General features: G+C 41.3%; 1 protein-coding gene and 1 non-coding gene across 2 annotated transcripts in view; one reads left to right on the top strand and one right to left on the bottom strand.

The window, feature by feature from the left end:
* Window positions 1-22,600, top strand: part of LOC115225802 (lysosomal acid phosphatase) — a 71,141-nt gene that overhangs the window by 27,574 nt on the left and 20,967 nt on the right. The window contains exons 10-16 of the mRNA XM_036514514.1: window positions 790-880; window positions 7,967-7,998; window positions 11,178-11,270; window positions 13,880-13,966; window positions 14,842-14,994; window positions 16,785-16,880; window positions 19,117-19,203. Coding sequence (XP_036370407.1) covers window positions 790-880; window positions 7,967-7,998; window positions 11,178-11,270; window positions 13,880-13,966; window positions 14,842-14,994; window positions 16,785-16,880; window positions 19,117-19,203 — 639 coding nt within the window. The remainder of the gene's footprint in view (window positions 1-789; window positions 881-7,966; window positions 7,999-11,177; window positions 11,271-13,879; window positions 13,967-14,841; window positions 14,995-16,784; window positions 16,881-19,116; window positions 19,204-22,600) is intronic.
* Trnak-cuu lies at window positions 1,927-2,003 on the bottom strand. The gene has a single exon. It is a non-coding gene; the product is annotated as a tRNA-Lys (tRNA).

The following is a 22,600-nucleotide window of genomic DNA, read 5'->3' as shown; positions in this document are numbered from 1 at the left end:
GTTACCCAACACTATTGAAGCCCTGGTGTGAAACCAATTGATAAAATCAGCTGTAATTGATATTGTACACTTCAATCAATATACTTAGGCTACTGACAGATATTTTTCCAGACTTATGGACTCTTTGACAGCTTACACACACACACACACATCTCTCTTTACTCTTTTACTTGTTTCAGTCATTTGACTGCGGCCATGCTGGAGCACCGCCTTTAGTCGAGCAACTCGACCCCCGGACTTATTCTTTTGTAAGCCTAGTACTTATTTTATCTGTCCCTTTTTTGCCGAACCGCTAAGTAACGGGGACGTAAACACACCAGCATCGGTTGTCAAGCAATGTTGGGGGGACAAACACAGACACACAAACATACACACACACACACACACATATATATATATATACATATATACGACAGGCTTCTTTCAGTTTCCGTCTACCAAATCCACTCACAAGGCATTGGTCGGCCCGGGGCTATAGCAGAAGACACTTGCCCAAGGTGACATGCAGTGGGACTGAACCCGGAACCATGTGGTTGGTTAGCAAGCTACTTACCACACAGCCACTCCTGCACCTATATAAATATATACGACGGGCTTCTTTCAGTTTCCGTCTACCAAATCCACTCACAAGGCATTGGTCGGCCCGGGGCTATAGCAGAAGACACTTGCCCAAGGTGACATGCAGTGGGACTGAACCCGGAACCATGTGGTTGGTAAGCAAGCTACTTACCACACAGCCACTCCTGTGCCTATATGTTTGTTATTGTAAATTTGATTAGTCTTCTTCAGGTAGATTTTTACCTGGACAATATTTCAAATGTTACTGCATCGATGCCAGTATACTCACCTGAACGTCTAGCTGTTAGCAGAACCGAGAACAGTACTCATCCACAGTAGAAAATTCAACAAAAGGGTACTCCCATCTGGTGAGAGATAAATGTTATTTATTTGAAGGTCACAATAGGAGTGGCTGTGTGGTAAGTAGCTTGCTTATGAACCACATGGTTCCGGGTTCAGTCCCACTGTGTGGCATCTTGGGCAAGTGTCTTCTACTATAGCCTCGGGCCGACCAATGCCTTGTGAGTGGATTTGGTAGACGGAAACTGAAAGAAGCCCGTCGTATGTATGTATATATATATATATGTATGTGTTTGTGTGTCTGTGTTTGTCCCTCTAGCATTGCTTGACAACCGATGCTGGTGTGTTTATGTCCCCGTTACTTAGCGGTTCGGCAAAAGAGCCCGATAGAATAAGTACTGGGCTTACAAAAGAATAAGTCCCGGGGTCGAGTTGCTCGATTAAAGGCGGTGCTCCAGCATGGCCGCAGCCAAATGACTGAAACAAGTAAAAGAGTAAAAGAGTAAGGTGATGCTCCAGCATGGCCGCAGTCAAATGACTGAAACAAGTAAAAGAGAGTATATATGTGTGTGTGTGTGTGTTTGTGTTTGTCCCCACCACCATCGCTTGACAACCGATGCTGGTGTGTTTACGTCCTACTCTTTACTCTTTTACTCTTTTACTTGTTTCAGTCATTTGACTGCGGCCATGCTGGAGCACCGCCTTTAGTCGAGCAAATCGATCCCGGGACTTATTCTTTGTAAGCCCAGTACTTATTCTATCGGTCTCTTTTGCTGAACCGCTAAGTAACGGGGACATAAACACACCAGCATCGGTTGTCAAGCAATGCTAGGGAGACAAACACAGACACACAAACATATACACACACACTTATATATATATACATATATACGACAGGCTTCTTTCAGTTTCCGTCTGCCAAATCCACTCACAAGGCATTGGTCGGCCCGGGGCTATAGCAGAAGACACTTGCCCAAGATGCCACGCAGTGGGACTGAACCCGGAACCATGTGGTTGGGAAGCAAGCAAATTACCACACAGCCACTCCTGCGCCTATAAAAATAGCTTCGCCCAACGTGGGGCTTGAACCCACGACCCCGAGATTAAGAGTCTCGTGCTCTACCGACTGAGCTAGTCCCCGTAGCTTAGCGGTTCGGCAAAAAAGAGACAGATAAAATAAGTACTAGGCTTACAAAGAATAAGTCCTGGGGTCGATTTGATCGACTAAAGGCGGTGCTCCAGCACGGCCACAGTAACATGACTGAAAAAAGTAAATAGATGTATTGAAGTGCTCCTAATATGCGTTTTGTGTCTGAAGAATATAAAACTATTAATAGCGCTTTAATACATGTGTTGTGACCTTTAAATAAATATGCATATAACAAGCAAAGTAGCGTGTTCTAAATTCTCTAAACGAGATATAATTAGCAACAATATAGGCGGTAACATTTGCCACTATAACACGGCTGTTCTATACAGAACTATGTTAACCCTTTTGTTACTGTATTTATTTTCGGATGTTCTGTGTTTCTTTCAATTACTTTAAAATGTAACAAAGAAATTAGTAAAATAGCGTAGTTATCATTAAGCTAGTGTTAGGAACATAAATTGTGACTAAGGATTGGTGGAAGATTTTAAATCAGAACTTATGAAAACAAGACATTTGTAATACAAAACCAGAACCGGTTTCTGCTGGGTTGGTATCAAAAGGGTCAAATATAACAAAGAAATTAGTAAAATAACTTAGCTATCATTCAGCTAGTGTTAGGAACATAAATTGTGACTAAGGATTGGTGGAAGATTTTAATTCAGAACTTATGAAAACAAGATATTTGTACTACAAAACCAGAACCGGTTTCTGCTGGGTTGGTATCAAAAGGGTTAAATATAACAAAGAAATTAGTAAAATAACTTAGCTATCATTCAGCTAGTGTTAGGAACATAAATTGTGACTAAGGATTGGTGGAAGATTTTAATTCAGAACTTATGAAAACAAGATATTTGTACTACAAAACCAGAACCGGTTTCTGCTGGGTTGGTATCAAAAGGGTTAAATATAACAAAGAAATTAGTAAAATAACTTAGCTATCATTCAGCTAGTGTTAGGAACATAAATTGTGACTAACGATTGGTGGAAGATTTTAATTCAGAACTTATGAAAACAAGATATTTGTACTACAAAACCAGAACCGGTTTCAGCCGGGTTGGTATCAAAAGGGTTAAATATAACAAAGAAATTAGTTAAATAACTTAGTTATCATTCAGCTAGTGTTAGGAACATAAATTGTGACTAAGGTTTGGTGGAAGATTTTAATTCAGAACTTATAAAAACAAGACATTTGTACTACAAAACCAGAGCCGGTTTCAGTCGGGTTGGTATCAAAAGGGTTAAATATAACAAAGAAATTAGTAAAATAACTTAGCTATCATTCAGCTAGTGTTAGGAACATAAATTGTGACTAAGGTTTGGTGGAAGATTTTAATTCAAAACTTACGAAAACAAGACATTTGTACTACAGAGCCAGAGGCAGTTTCAGTCGGGTTGGTATCAAAAGGGGTAACTACATTTTGACCCTAGGAAGGCATTTTTTCCAGCTGGTTAATGACATAGAACTTGTGTCTGATATATTGTAAGGAAGTGAATTACTGCCCTCCAGCTTTTGCAAGACCGGTAGACCATGGTTTCTGGGTCTTTACCCATCATTAGTACTGGATTCCTACCTGCTAGTGGTGGCAGTCAATTGTCCCTACTCAAAATATAATATATCTAGTGGAGCGCTAAGAGAACCATACGAGTGAGATCGGGGCCAAAGCAACAAGCTGGCCTCCGAGCCGATAGCACGTTAAAAAGACCATTCGAGCGTGATCGTTATCTGTGTCGCCTACTAGCACTCGTGCTGGTGGCACGTGAAAAAACATTCGAGTGAGGTCATTGTCAGTGCCGCTGGACTGGCTCCTGTGCAGGTGGCACATAAAAAACACCATTTGCCATTTGAGCGTGGCTGTGTGTGTGTGTATAAAGATATGGGCTGTTGCCAGTAGGACCAAACTGGCTCTCGTGCCGGTGGCATGTAAAAGCACCCACTACACTCTCGGAGTGGTTGGCGTTAGGAAGGGCATCAAGCTGTAGAAACACTGCCAGATCAGACTGGAGCCTGGTGCAGCCATCTGGTTTGCCAGACCTCAGTCAAATCGTCAAACCCATGTTAGCATGGAAAGCGGACGTTAAACGATGATGATGATGAAATCCATATAAAATTATAAATAAGGGTGTCTAAGAGATACCAACATGCTTGAAATAGCAGCTAAAACTTGACTCTAAAAACCACATTAAATGTTCATACAGCACCAGGAGAGAAGACAAAGAGACAAGATGAACTAGCAACAAAATTACTGGATAATTCCAGATCCCGGATTTCTGGCTCTGCATAGGAATATATATAAATACTAGCGGTATCGCCCGGCGTTGCTCAGGTTTGTAAGGGAAATAACTATAAAGCATTTTTAGAGAGTTATAGGCAAAAAATAGCAAAAAAATGGGGAAAAAATGATGGTAAATTTTTTTTTAGAGTTAAAAAAAGTGGAGTTGCGTCCCCTAGACAGTTTTTGGTTTGTGTTTCTAATTCTCGACCCCATGTCGAATTTATCGATTTTTTTCAGAACTGGGGGAACTTTTCAAAATTTTCGCTGCATTAGTTTTGAATTATGACATTGGGCTATGTGTGTGTCAAGTTTCATCAGAATCGGTTGAAAGCCGCGGTCAGGGTGAGGGTACAAGCAAACAGACACACAGAAACACGCACAGACAAACTGCCGTTTATATAGAGAGAGATATATATACAAGATAAGAAAATGGAGAAATACATCTAAATCAAATATCAATTACCAGATAATACTCAATCACATACTTAATTAAACCACCACATAAGAGACTGTAGGGTTAAATATAAAAAAGCAGATCAAATCAGTGTACATAAAAGAGTTATGTTGTATAATAATTAGAATATATATAAAAAAGAGAATATAATACTTATTATACAACATTACTCTTTTATGTACATTCCTTTATGTACACAGATTTGTTCTGCTTTTTTATATTTAACCCTACAGTCTCTTATGTGGTGGTTTAATAAAGTATGTGATTAGGTATTATCTGGTAATTGATATTTGATTTAGATGTATTTCTCCATTTTCTTATCTTGTATTAGTAATTTGTGGTAAATCATTTTACCTTTGCCCATATAATACAGTAAATGAATTGATTGCATCGCAATCCTTAACATTTATGTATTAACCTTGCTGGGTACTTCACTAGCAGTATATTGGATATATGTTATCCCATGGAGGGTTGCATTTACAACCCCTGTCTCAATTTATAAATATATATATATATATATATATATATATATATTATATATATATATATTTATATTTATGTGCTATCTGAGTATATTCCACTGATGAAGGCAGAGCATTTTTTTGTGAATTTTTTTCTCTTGATTTGTTTGCCCCTGTATGTACGTACGGACAAACAAATGATGGAACAAAAACGCAATAGAGGACAATAAAACATTTGGACAGATAGACGATAGATAAAAAGGTGGACAGGAGAAGCAACAATTAGAAGGACAGGGAGAAAAAGATGGGTCATTCATGGCCTTCTTTCCTCAGTCAAGTTACCAGGAGTCCTTACTGTTTCGGGCAGTTATTTATATATATATATATATGACTCTTTTACTTGTTTCAGTCATTTGACTGCGGCCATGCTGGAGCACCGCCTTTAGTCGAGCAAATCGACCCTGGGACTTATTCTTTGTAAGCCCAGTACTTATTCTATCGGTCTCTTTTTGCCGAACCGCTAAGTGACGGGGACGTAAACACACCAGCATCAGTTGTCAAGCAATGCTAGGGGGACAAACACACACATATACATATATATATATATACATATATACGACAGGCTTCTTTCAGTTTCCGTCTACCAAATCCACTCACAAGGCATTGGTCGGCCCGGGGCTATAGCAGAAGACACTTGCCCAAGATGCCACGCAGTGGTTGGTTAGCAAGCTACTTACCACACAGCCACTCCATATAAATGGATGAATGAATTATCCTTTGTTTACAGTTAACACAGAAAATTCAATAAACGGTTACCAGGGTAGCAAAATTCACGCAAGTAACAAGAATGAAGCGACCTATTCAAAGGTAGAACTCCGGGTTAAGGTGCAGTTATTTGTGTAGTATAATAAATAAATGGAGTTGAACTCCATTTATTTACTTATATATATATGGGAAAAACAACTAATTTTAAATCTCTCATTGAGATCTACATAGTAACAGTCCTAGATTGTAAAATATTTGCCAAGATAACTTGACAGTCCTGATTAGAACTGTGTTACTACTTTTTAACCCCAGGAAAACATCTCTCTCAGCTGGTTCATTGACACATGATTTGTGTCCTAGATATGCTGTACGAGAGGGGGGCTCACTGCCCCCTTGTAGCTGTTGGCACTACCAACAGGCCAATGGTCTCTGGGTTATTTCTCTACCCCTGACTAGAAACAGCAGCCAGCCGACCTTACTCTTTTGCTTGTTTCCGTCATTTGACTGCGGCCATGCTGGAGCACCGTCTTTAGTCGAGCAAATTGACTCCAGGACTTATTCTTTGTAAGCCTAGTACTTATTCTATCGGTCTCTTTTGCCGAACCGCTAAGTTACGGGGACGTAAACACACTAGCATCGATTGTCAAGCGATGTTGGGGGACAAACATATACACACACAATTATATATATATATATATATATATATATATATATACACATACACTCTTTTACTTGTTTCAGTCATTTGACTGTGGCCATGCTGGAGCACCACCTTTAGTCGAGCAAATTGACCCCATCGGTTGTCAAGCGATGTTGGGGGGGACAAACACAAACACACATATATATACATACATATATATGACAGGCTTCTTTCAGTTTCCATCTACCAAATCCACTCGCAAGGCTTTGGTCGGCCCAAGGCTATAGTAGAAAACACTTGCCCAAGGTGCCACACAGTGGGACATATATATATATATATATATATATATATATATATATATATAAATTGGCTAAACTGGCAAAATGACCATTCCGAAATATAACAATATATATATATATACATACGTATATATATGTGTGTGTGTGTTCCCCCCAGCTGGACGGGACGCCAGTCCATCACAGCATTACTCAAGAAACAGGAAGAGAGAAAGTTGTGACGAAAGAGTACAACAGGGGTCGCCACCACCCCCTGCCAGAGCCTCGTGGAGCTCTTTAGGTGTTTTCGCTCAATAAACACACACAACGCCTGGTCTTGGAATTGAAACCGCGATCCTCCAACTGCAAGTCTGCTGCCCTAACCACTTGGCCATTGCACCTCCATATATATATATATATATGTGTGTGTGTGTGTGTATCATCATCATCATCGTTTAACGTCCGTTTTCCGTGCTGGCATGGGTTGGACGGTTCAACTGGGGTCTGGGAAACCAGAAGGCTGCGCCAGGCCCAGTCTTGATCTGGCAGAGTTTCTACAGCTGGATGCCCTTCCTAATGCCAACCACTCCATGAGTGTAGTGGGTGCTTTTTATGTGCCACCTGCACAGGTGCCAGATGAGGCTGGCAAACGGCCACGATCGGATGGTGCTTTTTATGTGGCACCGGCACGGGGGCCAGACGAGGCTGGCAACGGCCTATATATATATATATATATATATATATATATATATATATATATTATATAGGGCACCTGTAAAGTCTTTTCTTTGTTCATCTAACTGCAGTATTGATTAGATGTGCGCAGGGTCACAAATGGAAGCCACATCAAATTTGATTCATTCTACATAAGCTTTATTAGTTTATCTCTCATTCAATATGGATTTGAATCGTGGAGCATTTTGATTAACATCTGTCAAGAGTTTTGAAATTCCACCATGACTTTATGGACACACACTGTGTGTATGTATGTGTGTGTGTGTATATATATATATATATATATATATATCTTTCTCTTTTATTTGTTTCAGTCATTTGACTGCGGCCATGCTGGAGCACCCACCACCTTTAGTCGAGCAAATCGACCCCGGGACTTATTCTTTTGTAAGCCCAGTCCTTATTCTATCGGTCCCTTTTGCCGAACCGCTAAGTGACGGGGATGTAAACACACCAGCATCGGTTGTCAAGCAATGCTAGGGGGACAAACAGACACACAAACACACTCACACATACATATATATATATATATATTATACATACATATATACGACAGGCTTCTTTCAGTTTCCGTCTACCAAATCCACTCACAAGGCTTTGGTTGGCCCTAGGCTATAGTAGAATACACTTGCCCAAGGTGCCACGCAGTGGGTCTGAACCTGGAACCATGTGGTTGGTAAACAAGCTACTTACCACACAGCCACTCCTACACCTATATATATACATATATATACGACAGGCTTCTTTCAGTTTCCGTCTACCAAATCCACTCACAAGGCTTTGGTCAGCCCGAGGCTATAGTAGAATACACTTGCCCAAGGTGCCACGCAGTGGGACTGAACCTGGAACCATGTGGCTGGTTAGCAAGCTACTTACCACACTGCCACTCCTGCGCCTATATATATATATATATATATATATATATCTGTATCCCTAGAGATTACATCAGAGTAGGAGAGTGTGCGCCTTCTGGTATTGCGAGCAGATGGCTTCCAGAGGAGAAGAGTAGAAATTGCCTTGTTTTCAGCTCTACAACAATGTCCAGTGAACTGGACTCTCCTACCTTTCACAAGAGATGACACAGGTGGTAGTTTCCCATATATTTGCATTTTGGTTGGATGATGCTTCCACGAGAGATTTTGAGCTCTCATAAGGAGGCAAGTGTAGGTTCCATCCAACCGCCTCTCAAGCTTCTTTGATAACGTCCAGGTTTCTGAGCCATAGAGTAGAATTGGTTTGACTGTGGCTTTGAAGATTTCAAGTTTGAAGTCTCTACTTAGATTTGATGACCAGATCTTATGCATGTCATTTCAAAGTTGACAACCATCCCCCTATCTATCTGTCTGTATGTCTGATGAGTCCAGATTTGCTGTATTTCCTGACACTGGTCGAAGGTGGGTCTGGAGACTCTCATCATCATCATCATCATCATCGTTTGGCGTCCGCTCTCCATGCTGGCATGGGTTGGACGGTTCGACCGGGGATCTGGGAAGCCGGAAGGCTGCGCCAGGCTCCGGTCTTGTCTGGCAATGTTTCTGCAGCTGGATGCCCTTCCTAGCGCCAACCACTCCGTGAGTGTAGTGGGTGCTTTTTACGTGCCACCGGTACAGGTGCCAGGCGAGGCTGACAACGGCCACGATCGGATTGGTGCCAAGAATTTGATGTGTAAAGACTGCCGCCAACAATGAAATATGGCAGCTATCCTGGGGAGCAATTTGGAGTAATGGTCAAGCAGAGCTGGTGGAGTGTGAGGGAAACATAAAGTCAGATAAACATATGTCCATATTGCAGAAAGGACTCCTTCTAGTCTTCTCAAATGGTGAAATGATTAAAGGAAACTATTTATGGAAGATGGGGCTCCTTGTCACACGGCTAAAATGACCCAATAATTGTCAGATGAGGTTGGCATTAAAAATCTTCCGTGGCCAAACCAGTCGACAGATATGGACCCTATTGAACACCTCTGGGGCATAATGGACAGGACACTTCATAAAGAAACACAAGAAAACATCTTCAAAGCCAGGTCTTTTGAAATTACTGTATGAAACTTGGCAAGAAATTCCTCAGGAGAATATTCATCACCTGATCATTAGCACCCCTAATAGGGACCTTGCACTGAAAAACCCAAAGGGCATGTCTATTAAATATACAATATTAACATTATAACAATTAATAAATAATTTGAATGTATAATTTCAGATGTAAATAAGTTTTAATGATTATAAAGGTGTCTATTGTGTGTGTGTGTGTGTGTGTGTGTACGTAGGTGCAAAATCCAATAGAAACAGTAGATCAACCTGATGTTCATCCCATGTGTGGCATATTTACGAATGACAATCATGAGGTGTTTAGAACTCAAAACAATCATTTTTGCAATATGGATACATAGATACATACATACACACATACACACGTTCATAAAGAGAGAAGGAGATAATTGGTGTATGAACATTAAAAAACATATCCAAAATAATTAAAATCTTAATTAATCAGAAGCTATTAAACTTCAAAGCACCATTACATTGTAGTAATTCAAGTGCAAATAAATTGTGTGTATAAATATACATACATATATATATATATATAATATATGACTGGCCCATGTGTAAAAATTCGAGCGAGGTCGTTGCCAGTACTGCCTGACTGGCCCTCGTGCCGGTGGCACGTAAAAAGCACCCACTACACTCTCGGAGTGGTTGGCGTTAGGAAGGGCATCCAGCTGTAGAAACTCTGCCAGATCAAGACTGGAGCTTGGTGCAGCCATCTGGTTCGCCAGCCCTCAGTCAAACCGTCCAACCCATGCTAGCATGGAAAGCGGACGTTAAACGATGATGATGATGATGATATATATATTTTCTGTCCCACTCAGTTGGCTTTCTGAAGATATATTGCTTCCTGCATGTGATTGATGTACAAGTTTATTATGAAACATCTGTGTTTTCTGTTAATCCATTAGCAGTGCATTTCAGTAGACACACAGACATGCTCTCACTCTCTCTCCGTCTCTCCCTCGCTCTCTTGTACACCACAGACCACCACCATCTATCATTACAGACTCATGTCATTCTTAACAATGTTTGTCTCACCATGCTTGTGCCAACACATGGCGTTTTATTTGTTGGTTATGACACATCTGTCCTCATCGGACAGATCTGTGAAGTAAAGCAATCCAGTCTTGACCACCCTGTCTTTTTTTGTATCTTATTACTGTGAAGGTGCCTGGCTTGGTGGTTAGGGTATTCGGCTGATGACCATAAAGTCATGAGTTCAAATCCTGGCACTGCATCGAGTCCTTGGGCAAGGCACTTTATTTACCACTTCAAAACTTATTTACTGTGAAGGTGCCTGGTTGAGTGGTTAGGGTATTCGGCTTATCACCATAAAGTCATGAGTTCAAATCCTGGCACTGCATCGAGAAAGAGAAAAACAGAGAGATAGTGAAGAAAAGAAAAGAAACAAAATTTTTCTTTCTGTTTAAAAACTTTCTTATATTTTTATTTCCAAATTGAATTTTTTTGTAACCTTATTTTCTCTTTTTTTTTGTTTTGTTTTTTTCCAATATGTAGTTATATCGGCATGGCGACAGATCCCCTATTTCAGATTACCCAAACGAGGACTTGACAAATATTTGGCCAAAGGGATTCGGACAGCTTACAAAGGTAAGTCTAGATTAACCCTTTAGCATTTAAACCAGCCATATCCGGCCAAAAGTATTCTGCCTGTTTTATGTTCAAACTGGCCAGATCTGGTCTCTCACACCAACCCTACAATATCGTTTCAAAAATTAACAGCTACCTCATCAAAATCTCATAGCTACAAGATAATGCATGATTAGTTCAAAACAATGAGGATAAAAAAGGGTTAGTTTTGGCAGAATAATGCGAACACTAAAGGGTTAAAGTTAGGGTCCACCATGTCAACCCTTTTCCATTCTCATTGTTATTTTCTGCAAGTTATGTCTCAATAAACTTGTCATATTTTAACCAAAGAAATAGAAAATTCCACTTCACCCATCCATTATTGCTTGCTGTTTTTCTGTCTTGACTTGACTTGTCTTGAGACAGCATTCACCCGGGGTGGGTTGAGCTGGCTTCATTCATCCTCAATGCTGCATCTCTCACAAACGCTGACCAGGCCTGGCGATTTGAGGCTAACGACCGCGTGATCTCCAACTTCTTATTCCAGCGGCGAACGCCGTAGATATTTGGGCCTAGATTGGGTTCCAGATCAGCCTTGACTCTCATCAGCCAGGTTTTTCGTTGTCCACCACATCGCTTTCGCCAACCCTGAAGGGGAGCTGGGGCAATTGCTTTGTAGGTTGGGTTCCAGATCAGACCTGACTGTCATCAGCCAGGTTTTTCGTTGTCCACCACATCGCTTTCGCCAACCCTGAAGGGGAGCTGGGGCAATTGCTTCGTGGTTGGGTTCCAGATCAGCCTGACTGTCATCAGCCAGGTTTTTCGTTGTCCACCACATTGCTTTCGCCAACCCTGAAGGGGAGCTGGGGCAATTGCTTTGTAGGTTGGGTTCCAGATCAGACCTGACTGTCATCAGCCAGGTTTTTCGTTGTCCACCACATCGCTTTCGCCAACCTTGAAGGGGGAGCTGGGGCAATTGCTTCGTAGGTTGGGTTCCAGATCAGACCTGACTGTCATCAGCCAGGTTTTTCGTTGTCCACCACATCGCTTTCGCCAACCTTGAAGGGGGAGCTGGGGCAATTGCTTTGTAGGTTGGGTTCCAGATCAGACCTGACTGTCATCAGCCAGGTTTTTCGTTGTCCACCACATCGCTTTCGCCAACCCTGAAGGGGAGCTGGGGCAATTGCTTCGTGGGTTGGGTTCCAGATCAGACCTGACTGTCATCAGCCAGGTTTTTCGTTGTCCACCACATTGCTTTCCGCCAACCCTGAAGGGGAGCTGGGGCAATTGCTTCGTGGGTTGGGTTCCAGATCAGACCTGACTGTCATCAGCCAGGTTGTTTTCGTTGTCCACCACATTGCTTTCGCCAACCCTGAAGGGGAGCTGGGGCAATTGCTTTGTAGGTTGGGTTCCAGATCAGACCTGACTGTCATCAGCCAGGTTTTTCGTTGTCCACCACATCGCTTTCGCCAACCCTGAAGGGGAGCTGGGGCAATTGCTTCGTGGGTTGGGTTCCAGATCAGACCTGACTGTCATCAGCCAGGTTTTTCGTTGTCCACCACATTGCTTTCGCCAACCCTGAAGGGGAGCTGGGGCAATTGCTTTGTAGGTTGGGTTCCAGATCAGACCTGACTGTCATCAGCCAGGTTTTTCGTTGTCCACCACATCGCTTTCGCCAACCTTGAAGGGGAGCTGGGGCATTGCTTCGTAGGTTGGGTTCCAGATCAGACCTGACTGTCATCAGCCGTTTTTCGTTGTCCACCACATCGCTTTCGCCAACCCTGAAGGGGAGCTGGGGCATTGCTTCGTAGGTTGGGTTCCAGATCAGACCTGACTGTCGTCAGCCAGGTTTTTCGTTGTCCACCACATCGCTTTCGCCAACCCTGAAGGGGAGCTGGGGCAATTGATTCGTGGGTTGGGTTCCATATCAGCCTTGACTGTCATCAGACAGGTTTTTCGTTGTCCACCACTTCGCTTTCACCAACCCTGAAGGGGAGCTGGGGCAATTGCTTCGTAGGTTGGGTTCCAGATCAGCCTTGACTGTCATCAGACAGGTTTTTCGTTGTCCACCACATCGCTTTCACCAACCCTGAAGGGGAGCTGGGGCAATTGCTTCGAAGGTTGGGTTCCAGATCAGCCTTGACTGTCATCAGACAGGTTTTTCGTTGTCCACCACATCGCTTTCGCCAACCCTGAAGGGGAGCTGGGGCAATTGCTTTGTAGATGAATTCTCCTGGTTGACGACGGAGGGCATGACCCAGCCAACGCAGACGTCTCGTTAGGATTTGGTGGTGCGTTGGATCTCAGATCTTGACCAGAGTCGTGCATCGAGTCGGTTGAAGGCTTGGCGAGCGAGGTCGATTTGTGTTTTAATGTCAGCCTCACCTTGACCTGTAGCTGTAATGATGGCGCCAAGGTATTTGGTCAGTGTCAATATAAAACAGGTTAAATATTTTGGCCAGATATGGCCGGTTTGAATGCTAAAGGGTTAATTCCCCACATACATCGCTGTTTTTCTGTCCTCTCTTTTACCCCTTTCTCTTAACACCTGTCCCATCTCTCTCTCTCTCTCTTTGCATTCTGTTATGTCTTAATTCTTAACCGTTTCTCTTCTGTCGTCGTCTGAAAAGGTTGGCATGCAACAACAGTATGAACTTGGAAAATATCTGAGAAAACGCTACGATGGATTCCTCAACACTTCTTTTCACACGGATGAGGTGAATATATCTTCTTTACTCATTTTACTCTTTCCTTGTTAGTTTTCAGTCAGTAGCTCGTGGCCATGCTGGAGTACCACCTTGCGTGCTTCGGTCGCTCGTCGACTTCTGGTATTCTTTGTAAGCCTGGCACTTATTTTATCGGTCTCTTTTGCTGAACTGCTACATTTATGGGGACGTAAACACACCAACATCGGTTGTGAAGTGATGATGGGGGGTGGGGACAAACATAGACACAAAGACAAATAAATATACAAGACGGCGAGCTGGCAGAAACGTTAGCATGCCGGGCGAAATCTTAGCGGTATCTTGTCTGCTGCTACGTTCTGAGTTCAAATTCCGCTGAGATTGACTTCGCCCTTCATCCTTTCGGGGTCGATAATTAAGTGCCAGTTATGCACTGAGGTCAATGTAATCGACTTAATCCCTTTGTCTGTCCTTGTTTGTCCCCTCTATGTTGTCCCCTGTGGGCAAGAAAGAGAAATAACAAAGACAAATATACACATACATACATATATATATATATATATATATATATATATATATATATATATATATATATACATACATATATACTACATATATACGACGGGGTTCTTTCAGTTTCCATCTACCAAATCCACTCACAAGGCTTTGGTCGGCCCGAGGCTATAGTAGAAGACACTTGCCCAAGGTGCCACGCAGTGGAACTGAACCCGGAACCATGTGGTTGGTAAGCAAGCTACTTACCACACAGCCACTCCGGCTTTATGGATCATGGGGTGTCTATCATAACCATCTATATTTACCACTAGGTTCTATTGTTATTCTATATTTTTATTGCTACGTTCTGTATTTATCGATGTCTTTCGTTTTTATTTCCTGTTCTCTTGTAGGTCGTGGTGCGTAGTACGGATAAAGACAGAACTTTAATGAGTGCCTACAGCAACCTGGCTGGATTTTTTTACCCTTCTTCTGAAGATGTCTGGAACCCTGATATTCCCTGGCAGCCGATTCCTGTCCACACTGTTCCTAGAATGGATGATAATGTAAGAACCGATTCTTAATACTGAAAAATGCAAGCTAGGGGACAGCTAACTCATATGACCAAGATATCTCTGTTGTAATACCCTACTTTTGTTTTAATTTCCATATTTTAATGTGTATAGGGAACTCCCTGATTTTTAGGGCTTAAAGTTTGGGAAAAAAGGTTTAGTAAGGGATTATAATGCTATCCTGAATTGAAATCGATAACGTCAATGGAAATTGCAGTTGTGATACCAGTGCCGGTGGCACGTAAGAGAGCCATCCGAACGTGGCTGTTGCCAGCGCCACCCCGATTGGCCTCATGCCAGTGGCACGTAAAAAGCACCATCCGATCGTGGCTGTTTGCCAGCCTAGCCTGGCACATAAAAAGCACCCACTACACTCACGGGGTGGTTGGCGTTAGGAAGGGCATCCAGCTGTAGAAACACTGCCAGATCAGACTGGAGCCTGGTGTAGCCTCCTGGCTTCCCAGATCCCCAGTCGAACCGTCCAACCCATACTAGCATGGAGAACGGACGTTAAATGATGATGATGATGATGATAGCATCCAGCTGTAGAAACCCTGCCAGATCAGACTGGAGCCTGGTGCAGCATCCTGGCTTCCCAGATCCCCGGTCGAACCGTCCAACCCATGCTAGCATGGAGAACGGACGTTAAACAATGATGATGGCCGTTGCCAGCCTCGCCTGGCACCTGTGCCGGTGGCACATAAAAAGCACCCACTACACTCACGGAGCGGTTGGCATTAGGAAGGGCATCCAGCTGTAGAAACACTGCCAGATCAGACTGGAGCCTGGTGCAGCCTTTTGGCTTCCCAGACCCTGATCGGACCGTCCAACCCATGCTAGCATGGAGAACGGACGTTAAACAATGATGATGATGATGATAATGTATATAGGGAACTCCCTAATTCTTTGTTTGGAAAAAAAGGTTTAGTAAGGGATTATAATACTATCCTGTATAAGAAACTCCCATTTTTTTTACCTAATTTTTAACAAAAAAGGGTTCTACAGTTCTATATTTAAGAGATGAGGAATTATGTACATTATTTATATTATCGAGAGTTACACAAATACTAGAATTGGGCGCCACTGCATAGTACCAAGGACTCCAAATTTGCCATCAAGATGTAGGACAAGATACTGGGATAACCTGGGCTTCAGAGGCCCACAGCTCTTCAATATCCTCCCGAAGAACCTGAAAGACCTGCATGGGGTGGATGTAGGTGTCTTCAAAATAAAACTGGATCTCTTCCTGTCAGGTGTCCCAGATGAACCAACTTCACGGCAGGAGGTGCAGATGAGGGCAGCTGCATCGAACTCTCTCATGCACCAAATGGCAATTGCTAAAAAGCATTCGTGAAGTAAAATCATGTAGCAACACCAAATGGCGGTGCCCCAGCATGGCCACATCTCGTGAGCTGAAACTAGATAAAATAAAATAAAAAAATAAATAAAATATTTACATTTGTCCTCATCTTGTTTGTTGTTAACAACATGATGTGAATATTTAATACATTCGACAGAATAATCTGAAAGGGTTAAAACAGGGAGTTTGTTCTGCAGAACTAGGGCCTATCTCAGGTGGGTTGATATCAAAAGGGGTCAAGTAACTACACAGCTATTTCGACACTTGTTAAAGACCATTTTTTGTCATATTGTTATTGTTCCCATTTGTTGACCCCTAGAAAAGACCCTGTCTCTTACTCAAAAAAAAAAAAATAAAACAAACTCATTTATTATACACAGCAGGGGAAGAAATCAGTCATAAGGGTCAATGTTTTATTTTGCAGTTACTTTACATGGAATCAAATTGCCCGAAATACATGAAACTTTCTGAAAACTTCCAAAAATCAAAGAGATTCAAGGAATTGATCGATGATTACAAGGTGAGATTTTGGCTTTATCTTTAAGGATTTTACTTTGTCATACTAGCACTATGACCTGGCAACGCCGGGTCATAGTGCTAGTGCATGCATACATAGCTGCGTGCGTGCGCACATACACGCGAGTACTGTCCAAATCTCCGACCAATCACATACACCTAGCTGGCATTCAATTGGTGTGTCAAGTTTCGGGCATTTTGATTGGGTTTTGGATAGAAAATTCGCAAAAAAGTCACTTCTATTGATTTTTTAATGGCTTTGTGAGGTGACTGGGGAAATGTAAAGATGTGCACGACCACCCTTGGACGGTTTTGAATGACCATAGAAAGTGCGAGCCCTCTAACTGAAAAATTGTGGATTTGTATGAAGGACACACACGCAGACATTTTGCCATTTATATATATAGAGATTTGCGGGGTGACTGGGGAAATGTAAAGATGTGCACGACCACCCTTGGACAGTTTTGAATGACCATAAAAAGTGCGAGCCCTCTAACTGAAAAATTATGGATTTGTATAAAGGACACACACACACAGACAGACATTTTGCTGTTTATATATAGTGATCATGTGCTCAACCAGATTGTTGGCTGTTGTTACACATTGCTGATCACAATGCACTTTATACCATTTTTATCTTTTGAATGATGTCACCCTGCTGGCCTGGCAAGCAAGCCATTCACAGGTGAGTGAACTGGGGCGACATGAAACAAAGTGTCTTGCTCAAGAACACAGCACACCACTCCATTCAGGAATTGAACCTGCGATCTAGTGATCATAAGTGCAACACCCTAACCACAGGGCCACACAACCTCACATTTATTGATATACACTTGATACTTTCTGTGTAATATATACCCATTGCCTATGTGATATGCACCCAATATCTATATAATATACATCTAATATCTATGTAATATACACCCAGTATGCTGACAACACTGACACACACATAGAGCAATAAGAAAATGGAGGGGGATCAATAGGTGGTGTTCATCAACTTTTAGACATTATATTATGACAATTTATTTATATATTTCCTAAAAGGACAATTATAACAATATACATACATGTATAACATATTATGCTTTACATATATAATATATAAAGATATCAGTAATTATTAAAATATATAACATACGGGAATAGAAATTGGGATATATATATATATATATATATATATCTCATCATCGTTTAGCGTCCGTTTTCCAAAACGATGATGATGATATATATATATATATTATATATATATATATATATATATATATATATATCCCAATTTCTATTCCTGTATATCATATATTTTAATAATTACTGATATCTTTATATATTATATATGTAAAGCATAATATGTTATACATGTATATATATTCTTGCAATTGTAATTTTAGTAAATAAATAAATAAATTGACATATATATATATATATTATATTAATTATATTTTTTTGTTATTTATGTATTGGTTTATGCTTATCACTGTTTGAGTTGCCTAATAGTGGTTTTATCTCTAATTTAATTTAATATATATATATATATATATATATATGTAAAAAATACAAACTGGGACAAGAACGCAAAACATTTAGAAGACGATACAAAAAGCACGGACGGGACATTCGAAGCCTTCAATCTTCAGTCAAGAACCGGATCATCCTCGCAATTTCGGCTGATATATATATATATTTATATTTATAAATAAATGAAAGAATGGAGTTGAACGACGATTTAACAAAATTCCTTTATTCTCGACATATGTTTCGAAGGCTGCATATTCCTAATTTCGAAGGAATAAGGGGTGCATTATGCCGCCTTCTCATCAGGAAAAACAAGGAACTTATGTCAAGCATCAAGATGAACAAAAGCTCTTAGATGATTGCCCACACAGAGCCCATAGCGATAATGAGTGTTTCTTTAATGGGCTCCGTGTGGGCAGTCATCTAAGAGCTTTTGTTCATCTTGATGCTGACATAAGTTCCTTGTTTTTCCTGATGAGAAGGCGGCATAATGCACCCCTTATTCCTTCGAAATTAGGAATATGCAGCCTTCGAAACATATGTCGAGAATAAATGAATTTTGTTAATTTGTTGTTCAACTCCATTCTTTATTTGTATTTAAAAAAACACACAAATTTCCACACGAAAGCAAGTGATCTCTGCCCTTGGCATGTAGCTTCAACTGTGTTTTTCTGACGTGAATTTGCTACCCAGGTATCGGTTAACCGAATTATTCATTATTTCAGGACTTGATAAAGCTCGTTAGCGACAAATCTGGTGCCACAGGAGATATTGAAAGTGTGACTTCCGTTTATGATAACCTCTTCTGTAAGGTAAATACAAACATGTTATTTCATAGCCCTTCTCAGCCTCGCTGTCGGTGAGGTGCCTTGTTGGGGTTTAGCGCCGTCCCTGCCATCTTCACCAGTGCTATCGTCACCACCACTACCATCACCATCACCACTATCGTCAATACCAATGTCGTTGCCATCACCACTGCCGCTAGCTATTTCTTTACCCACAAGGGGCCAAACACAGAGGGGACAAACAGATTAAGTCAATTATATCGACCGCAGTGGGTAACTGGTACTTAATTTATCGACCCCGAAAGGATGAAAGGCAAAGTCGACCTCAGCGGAATTTGAACCCAGAACGTAAAGACAGACGAAATACCTATTTCTTTACTACCCACAAGGGGCTAAACACAGAGAAGACAAATGGATTAAGTCGATTATATCGACCGCAGTGGGTAACTGGTACTTAATTTATCGACCCCGAAAGGATGAAAGGCAAAGTCGACCTCAGCGGAATTTGAACCCAGAACGTAAAGACAGACGAAATACCTATTTCTTTACTACCCACAAGGGGCTAAACACAGAGAAGACAAATGGATTAAGTCGATTATATCGACCCCAGTGCGTAACTGGTACTTATTTAATCGACCCCAAAAGGATGAAAGGCAAAGTTGACCTCGGTGGAATTTGAACTCAGAACGTAGCGGCTGACGAAATATCTATTTCTTTATTACCCACAAGGGGCTAAACACAGAAGGAACAAGCAAGGACAGACAAACGGATTAAGTGGATTACATCGACGCCAGTGCGTAACTGGTACTTATTTAGTTGACCCTGAAAGGATGAAAGGCAAAGGTGACCTCAGCGGAATTTGAACCCAGAACGTAGCGGCAGACGAAATACCGATAAGCATTTCGCCCGGCGTGCTAACGATTCTGCCAGCTCGCTGCCTTACCACTACCACCACCATCATTGTTATCATCACCATCATGGTTCCTTAGTAAGAAAATTGTACCATCTGTTCTTCATTTGCTAACACTATCTGTTTGCTAGAAATTTTCTAACCCTGTGACTTGCTTATAGCTTTCATAATAACTCATATTGGTCAGATTAACAGATGTTGCTTTTATAGATGGTTTAGTTACTGTTTGTGTACCAATACTTTTGTAATGGTCTTTATCTTATTTATATCTTTCCTGTTTGGAAATAGATAATAAATATATTTTACTTTTGAAGTAGGAATATATATTGATAAACACATCACTTATAACTTAGTTATAAATCTTATCATTGTACATAAATCCTGACTCCAGCTACATAAATGCCATAATGAGAAATATATACTCTGAAACGCTGATGGGCATTTTATGCGTGCATGTATACTCTTTTACTTGTTTCAGGCATTTGACTGTGGCCATGCTGGAGCACCACCTTTAGTTGAGCAAATCGACCCCAGGACTTATTCTTTGTAAGCCCAGTACTTATTCCATCGGTCTCTTTTTGCCGAACCGGTAAGTGACGGGGACGTAAACGCATCAGCATCGGTTGTCAAGCAATGCTAGGGGGATAAACACAGACACACAAACACATACACGCACATACATATATATATATATATAATATATATATATATATATACGATGGGCTTCTTTCAGTTTCCGTCTACCAAATCCACTCACAAGGCATTGGTCGGCCCGGGGCTATAGCAGAAGACACTTGCCCAAGATGCCACGCAGTGGGACTGAACCCGGAACCATGTGGTTGGTTAGCAAGCTACTTACCACACAGCCGAAGATAAATAAATTTGTGTTGTTTTAACCGCTATAAAAAAAATACAGTTTTATAATTGCAGAAATAAATTTCATTAACAAGTTGAAGAACGCGACAAAAGAGAAAATAATTACTACATTAGTTTATTTATGTACATTTAGCATTTACAGTACAATTGGAAAGTAAAGTTATTTTGTCGTAGCTTATCATCATCATCATCATCATCATCATCATCGGTTAGCCCTTATAGTGTTTGCATTATTCTGCCAAAATTAATCCCTTTTTATCCACTTTGTCTTGAACTAATCAGGGGATTATCTTGGTGCTATGAGATTTCGATGAGGTAGCTGTTAATTTTTAAAACGATATTGTAGGGTCTTACGCTGCTTAGAGGCTGAGGCAAAAGGGGCTGTGTGGTAGGCCCATATGAAAGGTTTAACCCTTTAGGGTTCACATTATTCTACCAAAATTAATCCTTTTTCATCCACATTGTCATGAACTAATCAGGGGATTATCTTGGTGCTATGAGATTTTGATGCGGTAGCTGTTAAATTTTAAAACGATATTATAGGGTTAGTGTGAGAGACCAGATCTGGCCAGTTTGAACATAAAACAGGCAGAATACTTTTGGCTGGTTTAAATGCTAAAGGGTTAATGTCCATTTTCCATGCTGGCATGGGTTGCATGGTTCGACTGGGGTCTGGGAAGCCAGGAGGCTGCACCAGGCTCCAGTCTGATCTGGCAATGTTTCTACAGCTGGATGCCCTTCCTAATGCCAACCGCTCCATGAGTGTAGTGGGTTTCCTCTTTACGTGCCACCAGCACAGGGGCCAGAGGGGGCTGGCAAACGTCCGCGATTGGTTGGTGCTTTTACTGATCGTGGCCATTTGCCAGCTCCCTCTGGTCCCTATGCCGGTGGCACGTAAAAAATCCTTTATACTAACTACTAGAGAGAGAGTTCACAACAATTCAAATATGTCTTATTGGATTTAAGCCATAAACATGGCACAAAAAATAGCCAATATCTCAAGGAATGAGTGTCGTGGAGTTTAGTAACATCCTACGATCACTGAGGAATTTCCCCAAAATCAGGGTTTTTATAACTGCTCATATCCGAATTCTAAGAACTGTATTTCGTGAAAGATTTCTTTGATGAAAGTATTAGAATTCGTATATGGGCAGTAATTTTAACCAATGGAGTTACCAACAATTATGCTTGTTCTGGCAAATGACCATTATGTCATATTGCCGCCTTTTATGACTTGCTACATTCCTATAAACTGCTAATCACCGTGCACTTCCATATGCTTCTTGACTCACCTGTATAAGCTGTTTACAAAGGTCACAGTCCCCAGACTATCAAAACATACCTGGATGACCAGCAGTCGAGGAAGCAAATGGGTTTTCTTTTGTAAGAACTGTAGTGCAATGGATCACATATTAGTTCTAACAAGGCGGCGAGCTGGCAGAAACGTTAGCTCGCCCGGCGAAATGTGTAGCCGTATTTCATCTGCCGTTAAGTTCTGAGTTCAAATTCCGCCGAGGTCGACTTTACCTTTCATCTTTTCGGGGTCGATAAATTAACCCTTTTGTTACTAACCCGGCCAAAACTGGCTCTGGCTCTGTGATAAAATGTCTTGTTTTCATAAGTTTTGAATTAAAATCT

Source organism: Octopus sinensis, linkage group LG28, assembly GCF_006345805.1.
Source record: "Octopus sinensis linkage group LG28, ASM634580v1, whole genome shotgun sequence".
Classification (NCBI taxonomy): domain Eukaryota; kingdom Metazoa; phylum Mollusca; class Cephalopoda; order Octopoda; family Octopodidae; genus Octopus; species Octopus sinensis.
The sequence above is the reverse complement of the archived record's forward strand: the minus strand, read 5'-3'. Positions and strand labels throughout refer to the sequence as shown.